At 38.0% G+C, this 19,566-nt stretch overlaps 1 protein-coding gene across 2 annotated transcripts in view; it reads right to left on the bottom strand.

The window, feature by feature from the left end:
• atp8b2 (ATPase phospholipid transporting 8B2) overlaps positions 1-16,195 on the bottom strand; it is a 42,421-nt gene extending 26,226 nt beyond the window's left edge. The window contains exons 1-2 of one of the 2 annotated variants that reach the window (XM_084089187.1): positions 16,014-16,195; positions 11,829-11,896 (exon numbers count right to left, since the gene is read on the bottom strand). In XM_084089187.1, the coding sequence (XP_083945313.1) occupies positions 11,829-11,853 (25 nt within the window). In that variant the 5' untranslated portion in view covers positions 11,854-11,896; positions 16,014-16,195. Of the gene's footprint in view, positions 1-6,576; positions 6,796-11,828; positions 11,897-16,013 lie in introns of those variants that run through there. The other variant, XM_084089186.1, reaches the window with a different exon arrangement.
• Positions 16,196-19,566: the final 3,371 nt, after the last annotated feature.

Raw genomic sequence — 19,566 nt, 5'->3', positions numbered from 1 at the left:
CTGGCTCACACACCTGGTTAGAATCACTGTGGGGCTTCGGCTCCGGGGCGATAGTTGTCACTATCCTCATCTCAGGCTCTGGCTCTGGCTCATTCATCGCAGCAGGCAGAAGCTTCCCGTCTGCGGTGGGCTCTGGTGTCTTATCCGTGTTTTGGGCTAATAGCTGGTTAGGCTCTGGGTTTGATGACTCGGGTGATGGCGTGGACTGGGGGTAAACACTTTCAAGAAACCATAGGATGGCCTCCCTCCATGCCCCTTCCCTCATGTCTGGTAAGTTGAGAGGTCGATGGAAGTTTGCCCCAATCCAATATAGAGATTTTAAGGTCCCGTCATCAAAGGCAGTCCGTTGGGCAAGTATGCTGAACTGAATAGTCCAATAATGGAAGCCCTTCCTGGGCTAAAGCAGTAAATATTGCATTATATTCCATCTTCTTTAAGGTCAGGTATACTGTCACATGATGATGAAATAGGTTCAAATAACAACAGTCTTTATTAAAATAAAACAAACTTGTTAATGAATGTCCATGGAAATTAAGGTGACTGAAGATAAACAAACTTAAAGTCAGTGAAAATTAAACTAAATAAAAATAACTGTGACTCATTTTGAATCACTTTCAGAATTTCTTTTCAGCTGATGAACAATAAAAACATTGGCAGCCAATCAGAATCCATCCTGCTTTATAGAGCTCGAGCATTTAAAGCAGCAGACAACATAACTGCAGTGCATACTTATAATAAACAGCGTCATGGATACTAATATAGTTATAGTAACTATAGTAAGTTATAGTAAGTATTTTTACACTTACAGTATCTGCTGTCATTGACCACGAGACAAGCTGTATACTTTAACAAATAAACATATAAAATGGCTATTTCATGATCATTATTCTAATAATATATAGCATTATGATCTCTCTCATAGATTAATTTAGAATGTGAGCAATGGCAGTATCATATACTAACATTAATAACTCTGAAGGGTGACTTAGTATTCATTCAATTCACAACATCCTGCCTTTATTTTATATTGAAAGAAGAAAATCTGTATCTGTCCTCTCAGCTGTCCATACATTATCTCCTTCCTTTCCCATTGCCCTATCCTTTCGCTTTCTCCCCTCTTCCTCAAGGTCACATCTTTTCCCTTGCTCGTGGCTATCTGTTGTACTCTCTGCCTCTCTGTTATCAGTCCTAATGGAAAACCACACTGCTGTTGCCAGAGTCTGAGAGTGCAATGCCTATTGGCTACCGATGACATAATGGCTCTGGCCGTCGGAGGGTCTTGTTCCATCCGGACAGCACCTCAGCAAACTGGGCCATTAAGCACTTTTAACACAGCGTCCTTACTAATACAGCCAAGGACAAGCAAAAGACGCAGTGAAACGCTGCTTGTGTGATGTTTCTCAAAAAACAGTCGTTGACAGAGAAGCAGCAGTCATTGCTGTGATTCAGCACTACTGCCAAGGACATCCGTTACGCTAGCTCATAAATCTGTGCAAATTCAAACAGACCAGCAAGTTATGGATGTGCAATGTTGCAGTACATATGTCTTGTATACGCTAGTGGTGCATTGATGGACTATTCTGAAAGTCATGGAAAGCTTCATTGACATGATGCTTATTTTTACCAGCATCTATTATTAGTTTATTTAAAAAAAGAAGCAAACATTAAATACATGTTGAATTCACCTCTTCTATGATAAGCTTATTTTTAATGCAGTTTTAATTTCTGAAAATACTTAATTAAAATTAAGTTTTATTTTGGCATAATCGTTTATTCTTATTATTTTCACAAAACTGCTACCAGTAAAAAGTTTGGAATAATTTGATTTTTTTTATTTTATATCTTCTAAAACAAATTATGTTTTTTAAATTTCTCATGCTGCTCACCAAGGCTGCATTTATTTGATGGAAAATACAGTAAAACAGTAATATTGTGGAATATTATTACAAATTAAAAGCAAAGTAATTGTAAATTATTACAATTGCTTTCTATTTCTATATAGCATTAATCAATGCCTGGTGATATAAAAGAACACAATAAATTCCTATCAAAGGGAATCTTTCGGTCAGGTCTCAAAAACAGCACACATTTAATCAACATGCCAAAGTAGCACTAAAGCACAATTGTAGTGCCTGTTGTCTCCACTATTTCAAAGCATTTGTCTTATTTATCGCCTAAAAGAGACAAGCCACAGGCTCAAATTAACCTCATAGTGGGTGAGCTAATTGCTACTGTACTCCAAGCTCTTTGCACACACAGCAGAGGAATGATACATGAATCCTTAACAGAGGCAAAATACCCACTAATGCATTCATGTACAGTAAATGGTTGCACTTGCTTAAAGAGTTTGTATTCTCTTTATTTACACATTATTCACTCTTCCTTAAAGTATGAGGTCCTTCTGTTCTGTATGGTGAGGGAAAGTTTACTATGCTGCACACTAATGCCAAAACATATGCTGAGCCATCAAGAGGCATTTGTTCATCTGATAAAACAAGCACATGACCTTCACATGAACTTTCTCTTCATCTCAGTGTCTATGCATCACTTGCTTGATTTTGCCCTCTCTCCTCTTGCAGTCTGCTACCATTTCCCAACTCCTTCTTTGCCATGTGCCTTCATATGCCCAGCTGGCTGACTCATCTACCCATCCCGAAAAACACCCTCCATCATGCACCAACCTATTCCTTCACCTTAGCTGCACTGACCAAATCTGTCCAACCAGACCACCAATATGACCGACTATGAGTATGTTAGCAGACTCTCAGAGTAAAGGAATTACAGGGGTTCACATAAGGGCAGGCTTAAAGGGTTAGTTTACCCAAAAATGCCATTTCTGCTGTCATTAATTACTCACCCTCATGTCGTTCCAAACCCGTAAAACCGTCGTTCATCTTCGGAACGCAAAGATATTTTTGATGAAATCCAAGAGAATAAAGACATCGTTAAAATATTCCATGTGACTACAGTGGTTCAACCTTAATGTTATGAAGCAATAAGAATACTTTTTGTGCGCAAAAAACAAACAAAAATAATGACTTTATTCTACAATTTCTTTTCTTCTGTGTCAGTCTCTGACGTTGTTCACGTGTGATGCTGACGCAGGAGCCGGCCAATACTGAACCGGCCAATACTGAACCGGCGTTCTGACGTAGAACCCGAAGCGCTGCACTGTGTTTACAACGTGAACAACATCAGAGATTGACAGGGAACAGAAGAAACTGTTAAATAAAGGCGTTATTTTGGGTTTTTTTGTGCATGAAGTATTCTCGTCGCTTCATAACATTAAGGTTGAACCACTGTAGTCACATGGACTATTTTAAGTAATGTCTTTACTACCTTTCTGGGCCTTGAAAGTGGCAATAACGTTGCAGTATATGGGGGGTCAGAAAGAAAAATTTCATCAAAAATATCTTTATTTGTTTTCTAAAGTTAATGAAGGTCTTACGGGTTTGGAACGACATGAGGGTGAATAATTAATGACAGAAGAACTAACCCTTTAACACCCACTGACTGCAACAAAGAACATTTCACTCGAGACAAAAACAAATGCATTCAGTATGGCAAAAACATGTTCCTTGAAGGCTATTTTAGATGTGTGTGTGTGCGTGCGCGTGTAAACATATGAAGCACTTGGACAACTGAACATATAACAAACCAGAGAAGTTTGCACTCAAACACACTGGAGAAGACGCAGGATGTGTAATCGAAATATAAAAATAAATAAGGCATTAATAAACTGAATTTCTAGTATATCATAAAAGCGTGAATTAAAGTGTGTACTATGTACGTTTACAATGTCGGTAGCATATGTTAATGAACAATATACTCTTTTCATGTTTCCTGCACCCAGATATCCATGTTTATTTGTCAGGTAAAGTCTGCTGGATGATGAAAACTGCATTATTTTGCGTCATCTGGTAGACTTTCCACCAGGGCTTTTGTAAATTCCGCATTTTTGTCTAAATAACAGGATGCCACAACCCTTATTCTCTGCTTTCTCTAATCAATTGTTCACATTTCAAATGCATAGACAGCCAAGTTTTATTAAAAGCAAATCTTGCTAGTTGTGAATTCCCCCTTTAAAGGGATATTTCACTTTAAAATGAAAATTCTGTCATCATATACTCACCCTCAAGTTGTTTCAAACCTGTATTTATTTCTTTATTTCTTCTGCTGAACACAAAGGAAGATATTTTGAAAAATGTCAGTAACCAAACAGTTAACTGGTCCCATTGACTTCCATAGTATTTTTTTCTCCTACTATGGAAGTCAATGGGACCAGTTAACTGTTTGGTTACATTCTTCGAAATATGTTCCTTTGTGTTCAGCAGAAGAAATAAATTCATACAGGTTTGAAACAACTTGAGGGCGAGTATATGATGACATAATTTTCATTTTAAAGTGAACTATCCCTTTAAGCCCTTTATTCTCCAGAATATTTCACGTTTTAGTAAATATGCAATACATTCAGAGGTCACTTATACCGCCATTTAAAATACAGCTACATCCATTTTGATGGCATAAATTATCTACAATGATGACAAAAAGACATGTATCTCCCTTAAACCTTTAAATTCTAACTCTAATGGGAAGTAATGATGATCATGGCAATGTTAAATGATCAGAGATATGATAGTCGTGCAGGAGATGATCACTGCTGTGTCAGAATAGACTGATGGGAGACTTCACTGAACAAACCCATTAAGAAATCAGCCTCTGAATAGGCCAGGAACAGGGTTACTGGAATTACTAAAACGTTAACTAATCCACTACAAGACATTTCTTCATGCGGCTTTGGCTTGTCTACTGGATATTTCTTGGCCTTAAAGGTCAACTTAATTTTAGTTCCTTTAAATAACTGATAAATGAACACAATGTCTAATCACATTTGGATAATTTGAAAGTTGACAACAAGTACAAATAAGACCGCAAAGGTGGTTTTGTCAGCCTCTTCTTGATCTGAAAATGAAACTGCAGATCTTGTAGGCTATACCTGTTGTCCGTATGAGTCATTCTGGGCATTTTCAAATGGTGCTATCTGTCTAGTAGTGACTGATAATCAGAACACATCAAGATGAACTTAAAATCCCCAAACAAACAGCAATGTTTGTTCAGTTGTGGTCTGCTTCACAGAATCTAAGAGGTCCAGCTCAACTCTAAACCACAACAGCTAAATACATTTACATTTCCAGTTACTTCACTTCACTAACAAAAGTTTACAAAAACATTTCTAACAATTACTACCTTTAGTGAAAAATATAAACTGCATGTGTTGCAACAACAAATCATGAGAGTGAAAATGTTGCTGGCTGTGTTAATCACATAAAATACATTTAAACGGGGCGAATATATATATTAAAAAAAATAAAAAATCAGACAGCATGTTGATAAGCAGTTTACACACTCATTTAACATACTGTGAAATAAACTGCTATGATGAGACATGGGAAAAAAGCAGATGTGAAAGTTTCAAGTCAGTCAAGGGCATAGAATTTAGTAGGGATGCTAGGGACATTTCCCAATATTCAGCGATACTGAATTGTCCCTAGCAATCATTTTGATAAATATATATAATATTTATAACCACTGTTGTTGTAATTTTGGAAGCATCTGAAATGGGTCATACCACTGACATTCCTAGAGAAGTCAAAGTAAAAACGTAAGAAATCTGCGCTCTTTCAAGGATGTCCATTTAGTGCATGAACAGTTAGGCAGGCTAAGTGTTTGAATAGCCTACGTGCACAGTTAAGTTTAACCTCTTTAACTTCAACTTAAATGTTGTTAAACTGAATGTTTGAAGCAAACTGTTAGTTCAAATATCCACAAAATTAAAAAACAACACAGTAAAGGTAAAGTTAAAACTCTGTTAAACTGCCTCCTTGTCATCTTTACCTTTAACTTATAACATTACAGAACTGATTAATTGATGTCAAGACTAAAAACCTTAATGTTTTTTCTGCTTTTATGTCCTCACCAATGTCCAAATCAAACCTACATCCTTGAAGTCAGTCAATTAAATATTGTGAGATACTGTATATCATGTGACCAATCTTGAGACATTAACTTTCAATGTAGAAATTAGGTTATGCAATCATCTCAATAACACTCAATAACAAGCCCTTTATAAAGGCTGACTATTCACATTTAAAATGATTGGAGATGCAGTAAATATACTGAGATATTTGTGAGTGTTGACAGGGTAAAGCATGATGGATATGATCACAAGGTCATGGGACATACGCACACAAACATACGCACACGTGCGCTCGATATGGATACTGGATATTGGCTTGATTTTGTGAAACAATCATTAGGGTGAAATAATGAATGAATAAACACACTTATGGGAGAACACTATTTTTTTTTATTTACATGACAGGGAAGTCTTCAAGGAGGATGAAACATTGATCAAATAATAAAAATGCATTTTAAATTATTGATTTAAAGTTTAAATGACCTCTATTTCACTATGAATATAATGTTATATATTTAGAACAATAATAAAAAAACAAAACAGCTAGACTTAATTCAGATCATCTGTGGTAAACAAATGACAACGCTAAGCAAAGGTACCTGCTCCGTTTCTTATTTTTGTCGTGTTGGTTAATCCCTCTTTCTTCCTTTTTAGAGGGAGAATGATTGGAAACCACTTCTCTGGGATGTCTTTCGGGATAGTCATGTTGTCCCACCGTTGTTTCATTTACATAGCTCTGCGCAGTGTGCGCACGCAGCGATAGGACTTCACACCAGCGGAGCGACGGAGAAACGCGCGCGCGGCAGCTGCAGACCGGCGCCGAATGACGACTGACGAGTGGTGAGTGGAACACATCAAATTACAGACTAGGCGGGAAATTACAGCTCTCTCCCTCTCCCTTTTGATTTGCCGCAGAGTCGTCGTTGAGGTCATTCGATGTGAACCAGAATCGATTACACTTTCTCAAAACGAATAATATACGACTGCTATTTTAGCCTACGTGCAGTTCAAACTGAGTAACTTTCTGTGTTTCAGATATGCTTGGCTTGTATGATTTTTTTTTTTTAATTAAATGTTATAGTCTAATAAATTAAAATGGCTTTAAACTCCTAAATGAGCAAACATTAATTGGCAAACAACTAAAAACCTCTAAAATATCGATTTTTGAATGGGCTGACGCTGACGACGACATAACATTCTCACCGGACTGTCAAAACACTGGCGCCACTAGAACTACGACGTTGTTTTTATATGACATAATCAGAAAGCCCTTCTATTGGCCAAGGATGTGGCCAATACAAACCGGCTGATGAGGTTGCCGAGGCAACTTACACTGCAGAGCTGAGAAAGATGTAAAACAAGAGGAGCCAGCGAGCATATTACTGGCTCCTCTGGCAATGAAATATCCAAATAGTAATCAGATTCAGAGCCAAAATGGCTCCAGATAAATAGGCAGTGGCATACCAGGGCAAAGAGGAGGTAAGAAGGGGTGGCACTGCGGAAGACATCTGGACCAGTCAGGTGTCTGTGCACGTGCTATGCCTGTATGTAGCTCAGAGTGTGTGGAGAGAGGGGGAGTCTCGTGCCAAGGAAGGAACCCTCCCAACTCACGTGTACGTATTTAACTTTTGATGTTGCTGCACCACAGTAAAAACAAGATCCAAGCTTTGGAACAATATCACACCCATGCAGGGCTGTAGGCAGGGTTTTATAATCACAGAGGTCCCAAATTTGAGCTAGTTAGGGGGGTACAAGGACATGCACCCCCAAGAAAAATGTGATTTCTCTGATCTACATGTGCATTTTAAGATGTTTGAAGGCCAAAAAATTGCATAACAATAGCTTTAAAACCATGTCAGTGGGCAGTAGATTATTTGTCAATACCTGCTCTCTCCTCATCTCCATCACTCTTTCTTTTTCTCTCAGTCTCCTTATCTGTCTCTTCCCCTCCTAAAGGCAGTGTCAGGGTCCCAGTCCCAGGTGTCAGTGAAGGCAGTAAACAGCTGATGATCATGATATTTATGTTTTGTGAATCATTTTCTTAGATAAGTGAATTAACTGAAGGCTACCAGGAAAGCTAGGTATGTAAGTTTATAAAATGTATTCACAATATGTACACATTCATTATTAATCTTATATGCCTAATATGATGAAATTGCTTTAATGTTTCTTGCCCCCTCACATTGACAGTTGATGTACATTACATGAACCATGTAAATTACATAGGCCTATTTTCAATAAAAAAATACCGAAATTAGACAAAAGTTTATTAGTTTGCCTGATTATTTTTGTCGGTTGTTTAACATTTCTATCCTAAAACAGCTGTCAAATATTGAATGTTTGGTTAAGCTGCTTAAAACCTATCTCTCACATTATGACTGTTACCTGAAGCATCGAGCTGCGCTGGAATTCACACTCAGCAGCTTCTGGGAACATATAGCCTGCCTACTTTGATTTGGTCATCTCAAATATTTTGACATTGGTGAGCGGTGTTAGTCCACTGAAACAGCTCAGATGAGAAGATATTGGTGCTGTGCAATATCTTTGCAGCACTAGAGTTAATACTTCAGTAGACAATTATTTTACAATTTATTACATACAGCTCAGAAAAAATACAGAGGTCTGGACCTCGGTGACCTCATAGCAGGCTACAGCCATGCACCCATGGCTAACCATTCACGCAAAAAAACGAAATTATAAAAGTGTTTGTGCTAATATCCGAAATTGCCTCTTAAACTTACTAACTTAAAGGGGTCCTTGATTATGATTTCACTTTTTTAAGTTTAATTAGCGTGTAATGTTGCTGTTTGAGCAAAAACAACATCTGCAAAGTTACGATGCTCAAAGGTTTAAAGGGAGATATTTTCTTTTACAGAAATCACTTAAGGACTACAACCAATGGCTGGTAGGACTACAATGAGCTTTTTCCATGGTTGGTGACATCACAAACCTTAAAATTTACATAAACCATGCCCCCAGGAACTCAAAGCGCTTTACATGAAAGGGGGAATCTCCTCAACCACCACCAATGTGCAGCATCCACCTGGATGATGCAACGGCAGCCATACTGCGCCAGAACGCCCACCACACACCAGCTTACTGGTGGAGAGGAGACAGTGATGAAGCCAATCAGTATGGAGATGATTAGGAGGCCATGATGGACAGAGGCCAAGGGGCAAATTTTTAATGACCACAGAGAGTCAGGACCTCGGTTTAACGTCTCACTGGAACGACGGTGCTCTATGACAGTATAGTGTCCCCATCACTACACTGGGGTGTTAGGACCCACACAGACCACAGGGTGAGCACCCCCTGCTGGCCTCACTAACACCTCTTCCAGCAGCAACCTGGTTTTCTCAGGAGGTCTCCCATCCAGGTACTAACCAGGCTCAGCCCTGCTTAGCTTCAGTGAGCAACCAGTCATGGGCTACAGGGTGATATGGCTGCTGGCGGCCAATTTAGATTTCTTCAGGTCTTAAAAAGCCTTAAATTTGACTTTAAAAAATGTGCAGCAAGCCAGCAACCCTGTGTTGGGCCACTTTAGAGAAGAGGAAGAGTTGCTGTCGCTGTATTTTTACTCACCGGAAAAGGATTGTCCTAAGGCTGACAAACTTTTTTTAACACTGTTCCTGAACTTTATAACCTTAAGTACGTTTGTCTGTGCGCTGCACATTTTACAGGGAACAGTTTCCAGAAGAGAGTACAGTGCAGGCTATACGCACAAAGGCTTCTCTTGAAAGTTGTAGTCGTTCCCATATTGTCGGGACAATCTGTTGTTTATGGATCACAACTTGTAAGTATGTTGTATTATTTGTAGTTGTGTTTTCTATTAACAGTTCCAAGCTTTATGTAGTTGCTATGACAGCTATAATGTAAACGAAGGGCAAAACTTTGCCTCTGCTAGCTTGCTAACTAACATTACAGTATTGATGTAGTGTTTACTTTAGCTTTTGTAACTGTTGTAGACTGTTCAACGCCCCTGTGGTAGATTTTTAATAGATAAAATAGTAAACTGTATATTAAACTAACCATGTCTCTAACATCTAACCTTACTTCTCTTTTCAGGCCTAACATGATAACACTTTGAAACACAATGTACTAAAACGTTATATGTCCTGTGTTTTTGGATGTTGTATTTTTGCCATACCCCTTTGACTTTGGTTGTGTGAGTGTATAAATAACAAGTCTGAGAACTGAAACTAGACAGATGACTAAATTTGAACCTTGTGATTAACAATGAAGTAATCATTAAAACAAAGTTTGCTTTACCTGGTAACAGAAGGGTTTGCTATGAAAACCAATCAAATTGTGGGGAAATTATGTAATGCAGTATGACATTTTTGCTGTACCTCTTATTCTATAAAAACTGTTGTATTCTTTTAGTTGGTGGGATTCTCAATGGAATTTGTCAGAGATCCTCCGGCCTTGCTTCTTCTTGGGGGAGATTCTCTGAGAACTGCTCGAGAGATTCTCTGGCCGTGATTAAAGCATTTAAAGGACATTTGCTAAGGTCTGTTTGTTAATTATTCCTGCGCAGGAAGTAAGCTTGTTACGGGAACAGGTATTAGACCCAGCCGACGTCGATGTGTAGACGCGCTAGGGTATAGGATTAGACTCAGCCGACGCGCTAGGGTATAGGATTAGACTCAGCCGCCGTCGATGTGTAGACGCGCTAGGGTATAGGGTTGTACTCAGCCAACGTCGATGTGTAGACGCGCTAGAGTATAAATATTATAGGCCCAGGTAGGCTTAGGTCAGATGAGATAGTACTTAGTTAGGTTTATGGAAAAATCTACGACACCCCTTAGGAAAATGATCCATGATTTTGTGATCGATTACTGTTTGTATTACCACAGTTTTCTGACAAATATGATTAAACGTTGGATAACATCGTATCTATAAGAAAATCACAAAAAAAACATACCACTCTCTGAAACATCCTTTGAAATCTGTGCTTGAAATCCGTTTAGCACAATCCTCTTGTTCGTTAACACTGTCAGGGTCTGAATTGGGCTCGAAATGGTTTGAAATCGATGCTATCGTTAATATTTACATCTGAGTAGAGCTTGTGGTTATGAAGGGGCTTGACATTTCCTGAACACGCGCTAAGCACTGCCAATCACAACACACTGGGCAAGCTAACCAATCATAGCACATTTCGCATTTCGGAAGGAGGGGCTTCATCGAAAATGACACATTCAACCAGACTGAGGAGAGAGGAGCTGTAATAATGTGAAATATATAAAAAATAATGCTTTTTTTGAACAATCAAGCATGAAAACATATACATTTGCTTACCACAGTTCTAAAAAGAACCATTTTTTTTTAGGGTAAAGAACATTTTAATAATCTAAAGAAGCTTTTTCCACCATAAGGAACATTTTGTGCTATGAAGGTTCTTCATGGAATTCATAATTTTTTAGAGAGTAATTTCTGAAGATATTTCATATCTTACTACTGATAAATCAAAGAGGCTAACTTTTGTAAGCATCATTGCTCGAGCTGAGCAACCTATTGTTCTGAGAAAACAACTATTTTATGATTTTGTATGATTTGTACAGAAGTATGCGAAAAAAATGTATACACATGAAGGTCCGCTCCTAATGTAGCCATTAGTGGGGCGTAAGCAGATTGTCCGAAAGTGTACAAATGAGGTTGTGCGAATTCATTCAAATTAGTCAACAATTCATCGAAACGTTAAATAGTTATGCTTCAAAGTGCCATGAGAGTGAAGACTGAGCTGATTTGAAGATTGAGCCCTTGAGTATGTGTGTATTTTAAATTCAGAGCACAAAATGGTAATTAAATTTAAAAGTGTGTGTGTGTTTAGGGAGAGTAGCTAATTGTTTACCTGGGGGAGGTCTCTTTCTGAACATTTCCACACCTCTGAAATTCTGCCGCTCCGTCCCATGGGAAAATCTACACCAACATGCAACACACACACACACACACACACACACACACACACACACACACACACACACACACACACACACACACACACACACACACACACACACACACACACACACACACACACACACACACACACACACACACACCACACACACACCGAGAGAGAGAGAGAGAACCACAATGTCAACAGGATTTCAAGGGTAAAACAGGGGACGTACCAACAGTTTAAGCTCACTCAGGAGTTCAACGACATTTAATCCTTGACAACGACAGTATGCAGATCAGTCAGCTAAAACTAAGCCACTGCTAATGAACCTGTCGCCGTAATCTCAATGCTTAACTTTTGGAAAACCTAAAAAATGTTTTGTCCATATATATTTTAATCATGATAATATTAAGATAACTGATAGGACAACTGTTTAAGGTGGTTACATGTACACATTAGTTATGAAAAAAAAAAGCTGGAAACATCAGCACTGTTATTAAGACTAAATGCTAATGCTAAGTGATAGAAGTGGTCTGGTTAAGTTTGTTCCAGAAACACATTGATGTCTGTGGGTCTGGTTACCAATAAATTTCTCTCTGAAGACGCCACATGCTGTCTGCATTCTGTCTCCTATGCCTGACGCACAGGGAATATAGAGGCAGACATCGCCTCACTCAATTGTTTAGACATTTTATACAATGGGAGGTTGAAATGCTCTTTTCTATATTAGTGTGATTCTTTTATTCAATAAAACAAATGATGAAAAAACAGGTTCCATGAATGCAAATGATACGACTTAAACCTCAACAGATAACAGAAAGTAATGTTATACTCTGCAGTGTTATATCACTGAATTAGACACATGCAGTTTTGCCCAATTCTGCATTTTTATGGAATAGTTTATAATCTATCACATAGTTTTCCATACAGGGACCTGGTTTAATATGAATGTTCAATATATAGATATCATCTATCTGTTTTTCTTACTGTATCTGCCAATATTGTATATTGAAATTGTTCTGCCAATCCTAAGATTTATAATCACTAGCAACAATTTAAAGGGGTAGCAATTAATCTTACCAGTATTGCAGGGGTCTTTCCTTTATTATGAAAAGTTAAGGCCCTGATATACTTTAAGCGATATCGGAGAAAGAAAAAGTTTGGAAAAGTTCGCCACGGCTGGTAAACACCTTTGTACTACCATTGGTCCGTTGCAATTTAGTAAATAGGTAGCTGTGCATGGCTGTGCCTTCTTTCTCTCTGGGTTATAAATATAAATAAACATGACGTGACTTTACTGGAGTGCCGTAGAGCTTGTGCAAACATATCCATGTTGCTATGATCAGATGCTTTTCTTATGCGTTTTTTAAAATGCTTACTGTTTTCTCAATTTTGTTGTGTGTTTATTTTGTTACCGAGAGAAAAGCGTGCAGCACATTTTACATATTCATCTAACGCCGCTCTCAGCAGTGTGGGCGGCTTCAGACGTTTGATAACAATATACCGCTGCTCACGTATTTCGAACTTCGTTTTACCCCTAAATTAAGAACGAAAAAGAACTTTGCTGTGGGTATATTAGAGATTTTATGTTCTCAAATTCAAACAGTATTATCTTTTCTATAGAAGGTCCCCAATTAATATTTAGCCTATCTTTCATACTGTATTAAAATGTTTTACCTTCCCTTCTTTTTACAAAGCGTATAGATTTATAATATCACCCATAACGTGAAAATAATAGGTGGCTTATCTGTTTTGGACAGATTTTTAATATCACATGCCTATGGTTTAGTAACATGCCTTTTCTCAAACACAGCAATGCATTGGTTTCAGTGCTTTTATCCATGATCATCATACGCACATAAGGGCATTTTGACTTTTCCTGAAGGAAATTTTAGTCATCATTACAGGCTTGCAAATATTGACTTTTATATTTCCTTAACCAACAGTGGTCATCATGCAGAGTCATCGAAGAGATATTTTTCTGTCTCTGAGCTGCCCTCATAACATAACTGACAATGATCTGTTGCTTTGAATACCCACAATAAAGATATGATTTCATTTTATGTAGTTAATCAAAGCAGACTGTTCGAGAGCGTGGGAAGGGTTGGGTAGGAGGAGGCCAGAAAAACATAAATGTTGCTGCAGGTAAAAATATTCTCACAAAAAATAACAAATCCAAAGACGATAGAATTCAAAGATGCAAAGAATGCACAGTATAGAGTAACTAAAGGTTAACTCCAGTGAGATGGAATATTTCTGTCTATGCACACACACTCACATGGACAGACAAGCTGGTACACATGTGTGTCAGCTATGATTAGAGTCTATTACCATGTATCTGACTGGAGGCTTACACACCAGCAGGTCAAAACCAATGACCCACAACACAGACACACACACACAAGCAAGGACACACATTGATGCGCACAAAGCTACTTAAGGACAAACCCAAAAAACAGGCTGCTTTTGACACTAAACATCCCAGATCTGGAAGCCATGTTGAATATGAGAATATGAGTAGCCAATAGTCGGAGAAGTACACATCTTCAGACTGACAACAGACTGCAGTGGTGTAAAGGAAGTCATTTGACTCAGCATCTCTAATAAGCATCATGTAGCACAGAATGATTCTCTCACTCACATTATGATACACGATTGGATAAAGAATACAGTCTGTCACACAATGCAAAACAGACTGAATAATCAGAGAGGGCACTGCATTTTAATCGTGAGGAATATTTTTATTTAATTTAATATTTTTTATATTTATTTGTGGTCATGTAAGGCTGAACATGTCAGCTTTTTAGTTTTTTTTATCTATAACTTACAATAAACATACTATGTGTAGCATATTTTAATTTACATCCTTTGTATTTTGCTCCTGTACACGTTAATCTTGTTTATTTTACAATAATTCTTCTGCCCTCATTGGCTTCCCATCTGTTTTTCCTCATTTCTATCTCCATTTTTCATGCTTAGTGCCTCAAAAGGTCAAACAGGAAATCTCCATTAAACCAGAACCACAATAATGATACAGAAAATAATGGGTCTGCTCTCTCACTCTCTATTCATAGATACTCAAACAGATGTGGCCAAATGCATGTAATTATATTAATAATTATTATAGTTACATATCGGTCTATATAATTGATCATGCCCCTGCTGTTCATATGCTTTCCTTCACTAGGGAATTATAACATTAGTGGTTCTCTAAGCACCACAAAACATTTCTTGGCTGTCAGTCAGAATTTTACCCTCAAAGGAATTTCAAGAACTAGCTTAAATCCTCGGTTCAATTAAGTTTACAAGTTACTTGCAAATAACCTGAAAATTCTGAACCTAACGAGAAACAATCTGTTATAGTCTGAAACAGTCTGATACTCTTTTTAACACAACGAACAAACACAGCAAATCATTTAGGGTTTTATTCAGGGTTTTCCTGAAGGAAGCTGTGGAGATGATACATAAACATAGAACTTAAATTTCCATGGTAGGCCTATTTCTTACTCTTAACTTTTTTTCTTTTCTTTTTTTACTTGTAGCCTAAGTAATAAACGTTTAAGCTTTAGTTATATAATACAATGTTGGGCAATGTTCTTATCAAAAAAGCAGACCTATTATAAACTCGTGATTTAGACCACGTCAATCAATCAATGGTTAATAGGCCTATGTCATAACTTGTAAATCAACATTATATTTGTCAAAGTAACATTTGGAATTTGAGACATGCGCAGCTCAAAAATATTTCACAGTTGAGATGCAATGTGAACTGAAATTCATAAATTACTGCTTAACGCTGTTCAGAATGAATGGCGTAACTTGGCATAAGTTCATCTGTGAGAATAATTAGGTTAAAGCATTCATTAGGTGGTCATATTGTCCACTACGTGGTACATGGGAAATATACAACAAAATATATCGACAAATGAAGCAGGATGTCACAATGCTTAGAACACCGCTGTGGTGGAGTTTCACAAAGCTATTTTGAGAGTTTAAAAGAGAGAGAAAGAGAGAAACCAACGATATTTATGCAAGTTGTTGCTAACTGTTTCCTCAGAAGTCACGCTGTTAGCATGTAGAGCCTATACTGAACTAAAAGTAAAGCTATTATTGGCGGATAAGCAAGGACATTACCTTTATCAGCTCCTCTTGTAAGCAATGCTGATTTCAGACATCTCTGTTGTTCCTTTTCTACAGGTATCCCGTCGGGTTAAGGCAACATAGGTTATTTATCGAATGCACGCTATCATTGACGATCAAAACATCCTTGAAAGGTGAAAGTGTATCGGACACGATAGGCCAGCAGCTGCTCATAGTAATAGGATGAGGGAGGCGTGGGTGGAGGGGCGGTGTTTGCATCTGCTCTGCTCTTTACCACTTTCAGTCTTGCACTGTTCAATAATGTTTTCTGTAAAAGCGAAAAATAAATAAATAATAAATCCAATTTTGTTACATGTCCGATTTATTCCAGTAAGTGTGGTTAAACATTGCATGACTGCAAGCATTTTAATTTTGTTATTTAATGTGGTTTTTAAGAATGTCTGTCATACAATTTAAAATGAATTCAGCAGTAATATTCTGTAACTTTTTTCACAGTGCAGCATGGGGGCAGTACCGACTTTTACCATGTGCTCATTGTTTTGGTTTGTCGTGTGCGCCCTCTGCTGGACACTTTGTGATTCTTCATTCAGTGCATGATGGCCGAGTAGGGGGAGGCTGCAGACCTGGAGCCGTATACGCCCCAGGCAGTTTTACGCCCCTGTTGTTCCTGATGCGTCCAGTAGGGGGAGGCTGTACAGCGACACGAATTGAGGTATGTCAAATAATCTGGACTGAATAAAAAAGTTATTGTTGTTTAGGAATGATGCAACATTTATTATTTATAAACGATTAGCTAGATAGAGCTAGGGTAGGTAGATATCAATTAATTTATATATATCAATGGGTGGGTCTATAATTTATTTAGAGAGACAAAAAGCTCTGGACGGTCAGGTTGATTTTCTGTCTGGCTTAACCTTAGCTAACCACGTGTAGGTTTAGCTGCCCCTAGTCTTCTCTTCTCACTTTCAAAATTAATTTTCTTTTGTTGCCTGTCTTTAGCTTGCGTGAGATGGCCTCTTCTGGAAAGACTCTGTTTACTCCTTGCATTAAAACATACTCCACATGCTATTCTAGGGCAACATTACAGTAGATATTGGAAATATGTGAACTTGTTTTTTTGTTTTTTTTTACAGTCTGGTGGGAACACACAAAATACACATTTATAATAGGCATATATGTATACATGTATGTAAATATCTCTCTAAGTAAAGAGTTGAACTGCACACTCACTCAAATATTTTGATTATTTCCAGCGTCATACATGATAAAACCCACATTAAAAACGTTCTTTTCCCATATGGTTTGAATGTAGATTCTGGTTTGAGTTGTTTCTTATAAATGAGATTATATAACTATCTCATTTATATCGTAATATACATTTATCTTAAAATAGCTGGCCAAACAATTTGAAACCACAAACATAAAAAAACATCAGTTTAGCAACAATATCTTTACAAAATACAAAACAAAAGAGCACCCATAGGCTATAGTCCAGTCATTTGATGGGTTGAAGGTTGAACAAACTGCAACATAAGCAAACTCAACTGATTTTGTATCCTCAATATGTCCTGAGTAAGGAAAAAAAAGCCCAGAAGAATCCCATTAGGGGAAAGTTTCAAAAAAGACCCAAATATATCCTATTTAAACTATTCATTCTTTTTCTTACGTGAATAGGGTAAAAAATTTAAACTTTAGATATCACCATGAAAATTACTCAGTTGATTACTTACATGAAGACAAACAAAAAATGTATTACAAGTTTTTTGAAATTGTTTGTTAACATGGACAAACGGTGCATAATCTAATTACGTATGTGCTAATTTGCATAAATACCACATCAGATCTAAACATTGGGTATAGCCAGGTGAAAATGTCTTGTTGAATCTTGTTGACATATAACAGTAAAATACTTAATGTTAAGGTCTGAATGGAACCCATTTAGGCTACCCATGAACATTAATACATAGAGGCAGGAAGAAGTACTTTAGAAACCAGCCTTTATTAATTATTATTGCAGAGATGGGGTTTGGGGCTGGGTCCGTGGGACTGTTTCTGGGGGACGAGTCTGAGGGAAGAACAGGAGACAAGGGTAAGGAGAATGCAGAAGACAAAAGGTAGGTAAAATAAAAGTGAACCCCCAGAAACAGTTAGTGGTCTGGCAACCAGCGGTGGAGCCGAGAGATCTGGAGACCTGGGTGGATCCAAGAGACTGGAGGGACCGGGTGACAACGGAGGTCCAGGAGGGCTGTGCGGAGCCGGTGCGACCAAGGTGGAGGTGACAGAGCTGGTGTGGTGACTGGATAAGTGACAAGTATGACTGTATAATTGATTTTATATGGTTGTTGTGGATATTTTGACCCACACATCTGGGCAAATCTGTTACATCTTGTGAGCAAATGCCAGAATTATTAGCCAGTTACTTTAATGTGTTGAGAGAGTGACCCCAAACACTAAGGAAAAGTTAATGGCCGTACACCTCATACGTTTCCTTTCCTCGCGTCTCAGCTCCACCCCTGTAGGATGCGAGGAAAGGCTGCAAGGAAAAGACGCGAGGACGGAGGGATCGAATGAAAGCGTTTTTTTTTATACATTGGAATACTTGATTACTCGAGCGTCACTTCACCGCGTGATGTACAATAAACTTCACTGAATTCGTCAGTATATTTTGGTCATCATTCGGACGGGGTTTGCTACAGCAGGCTTGTATTAATAGTGGATAAAAGCAGATGACAAATAAGTTATAATCATAATTAAACTAAACTATACCTGTTCTATCTCCATACAGCATATATTCTCTGGCTCTGTGGGCATTATTGTCCGACTCCGAGTCAAAATGAACACCAACTGAGAGTTTATGTTCTGATATTATCAGATGAGATTGTCCTTGTCCTGGCTCTGAGCGTGAGCTCCTGATCCTCCGCCCCCTGGGCCGGCAGCAGCAGTTAATTTGCATTTAAATGGATACACATTAAAACAGCATGTTTTTGTGAGCTCCAAAAAATTACAATTTAAACATGCTGTAAAAAATTATCTGTTGGGTATTTTGAGCTAAAACTTCACATACATACTCTGGGGACATCAGAGACTTATTTTACATCTTGTGATAAGAGTCATAATAGGAGCCCTTTAAGAAATTCATAATAAATATTAATAAAGCAAGATACCCTGTTGAAATATGTGAGATGTGTGGTTTATATAAACTGCAAAGGTAAAGTATAAATCAAAATTATTGTGACCAATGTGAAGGGGGAGGAGAATTTATATGTGCGTCACGTTTTAGTCGATAAAAGACTTCCGCATAGGATACACCCGTGTATCCTCGCTCATGACTCCTCAGGAAGCCTCCTCACTCCTCGATCCTCGACTCCTCGCGGTGCAATTAGAGAACTGAGATGTCCTTCAAGATGGCTGTGCTCGATCGGTTTCCGGGTCATAGGATGGAGGACGGAGGAGAGAGGAGACGAGGAGGGATACTGAGAAGTACCCCTCGTGTCTCTTTTCAAATCAAACCAAACAGGACCTAAAAAGCTCTATACTGATCAGTAATATTACCAGAACCCTTTATGACAGAAGATATGGTTTCTTA

This window comes from Abramis brama, assembly GCF_963993115.1.
Source record: "Abramis brama genome assembly, chromosome: 17".
NCBI classification, from domain to species: domain Eukaryota; kingdom Metazoa; phylum Chordata; class Actinopteri; order Cypriniformes; family Leuciscidae; genus Abramis; species Abramis brama.
Note: the sequence above shows the minus strand (reverse complement) of the source record. Positions and strands in the feature narration are given on the sequence as shown.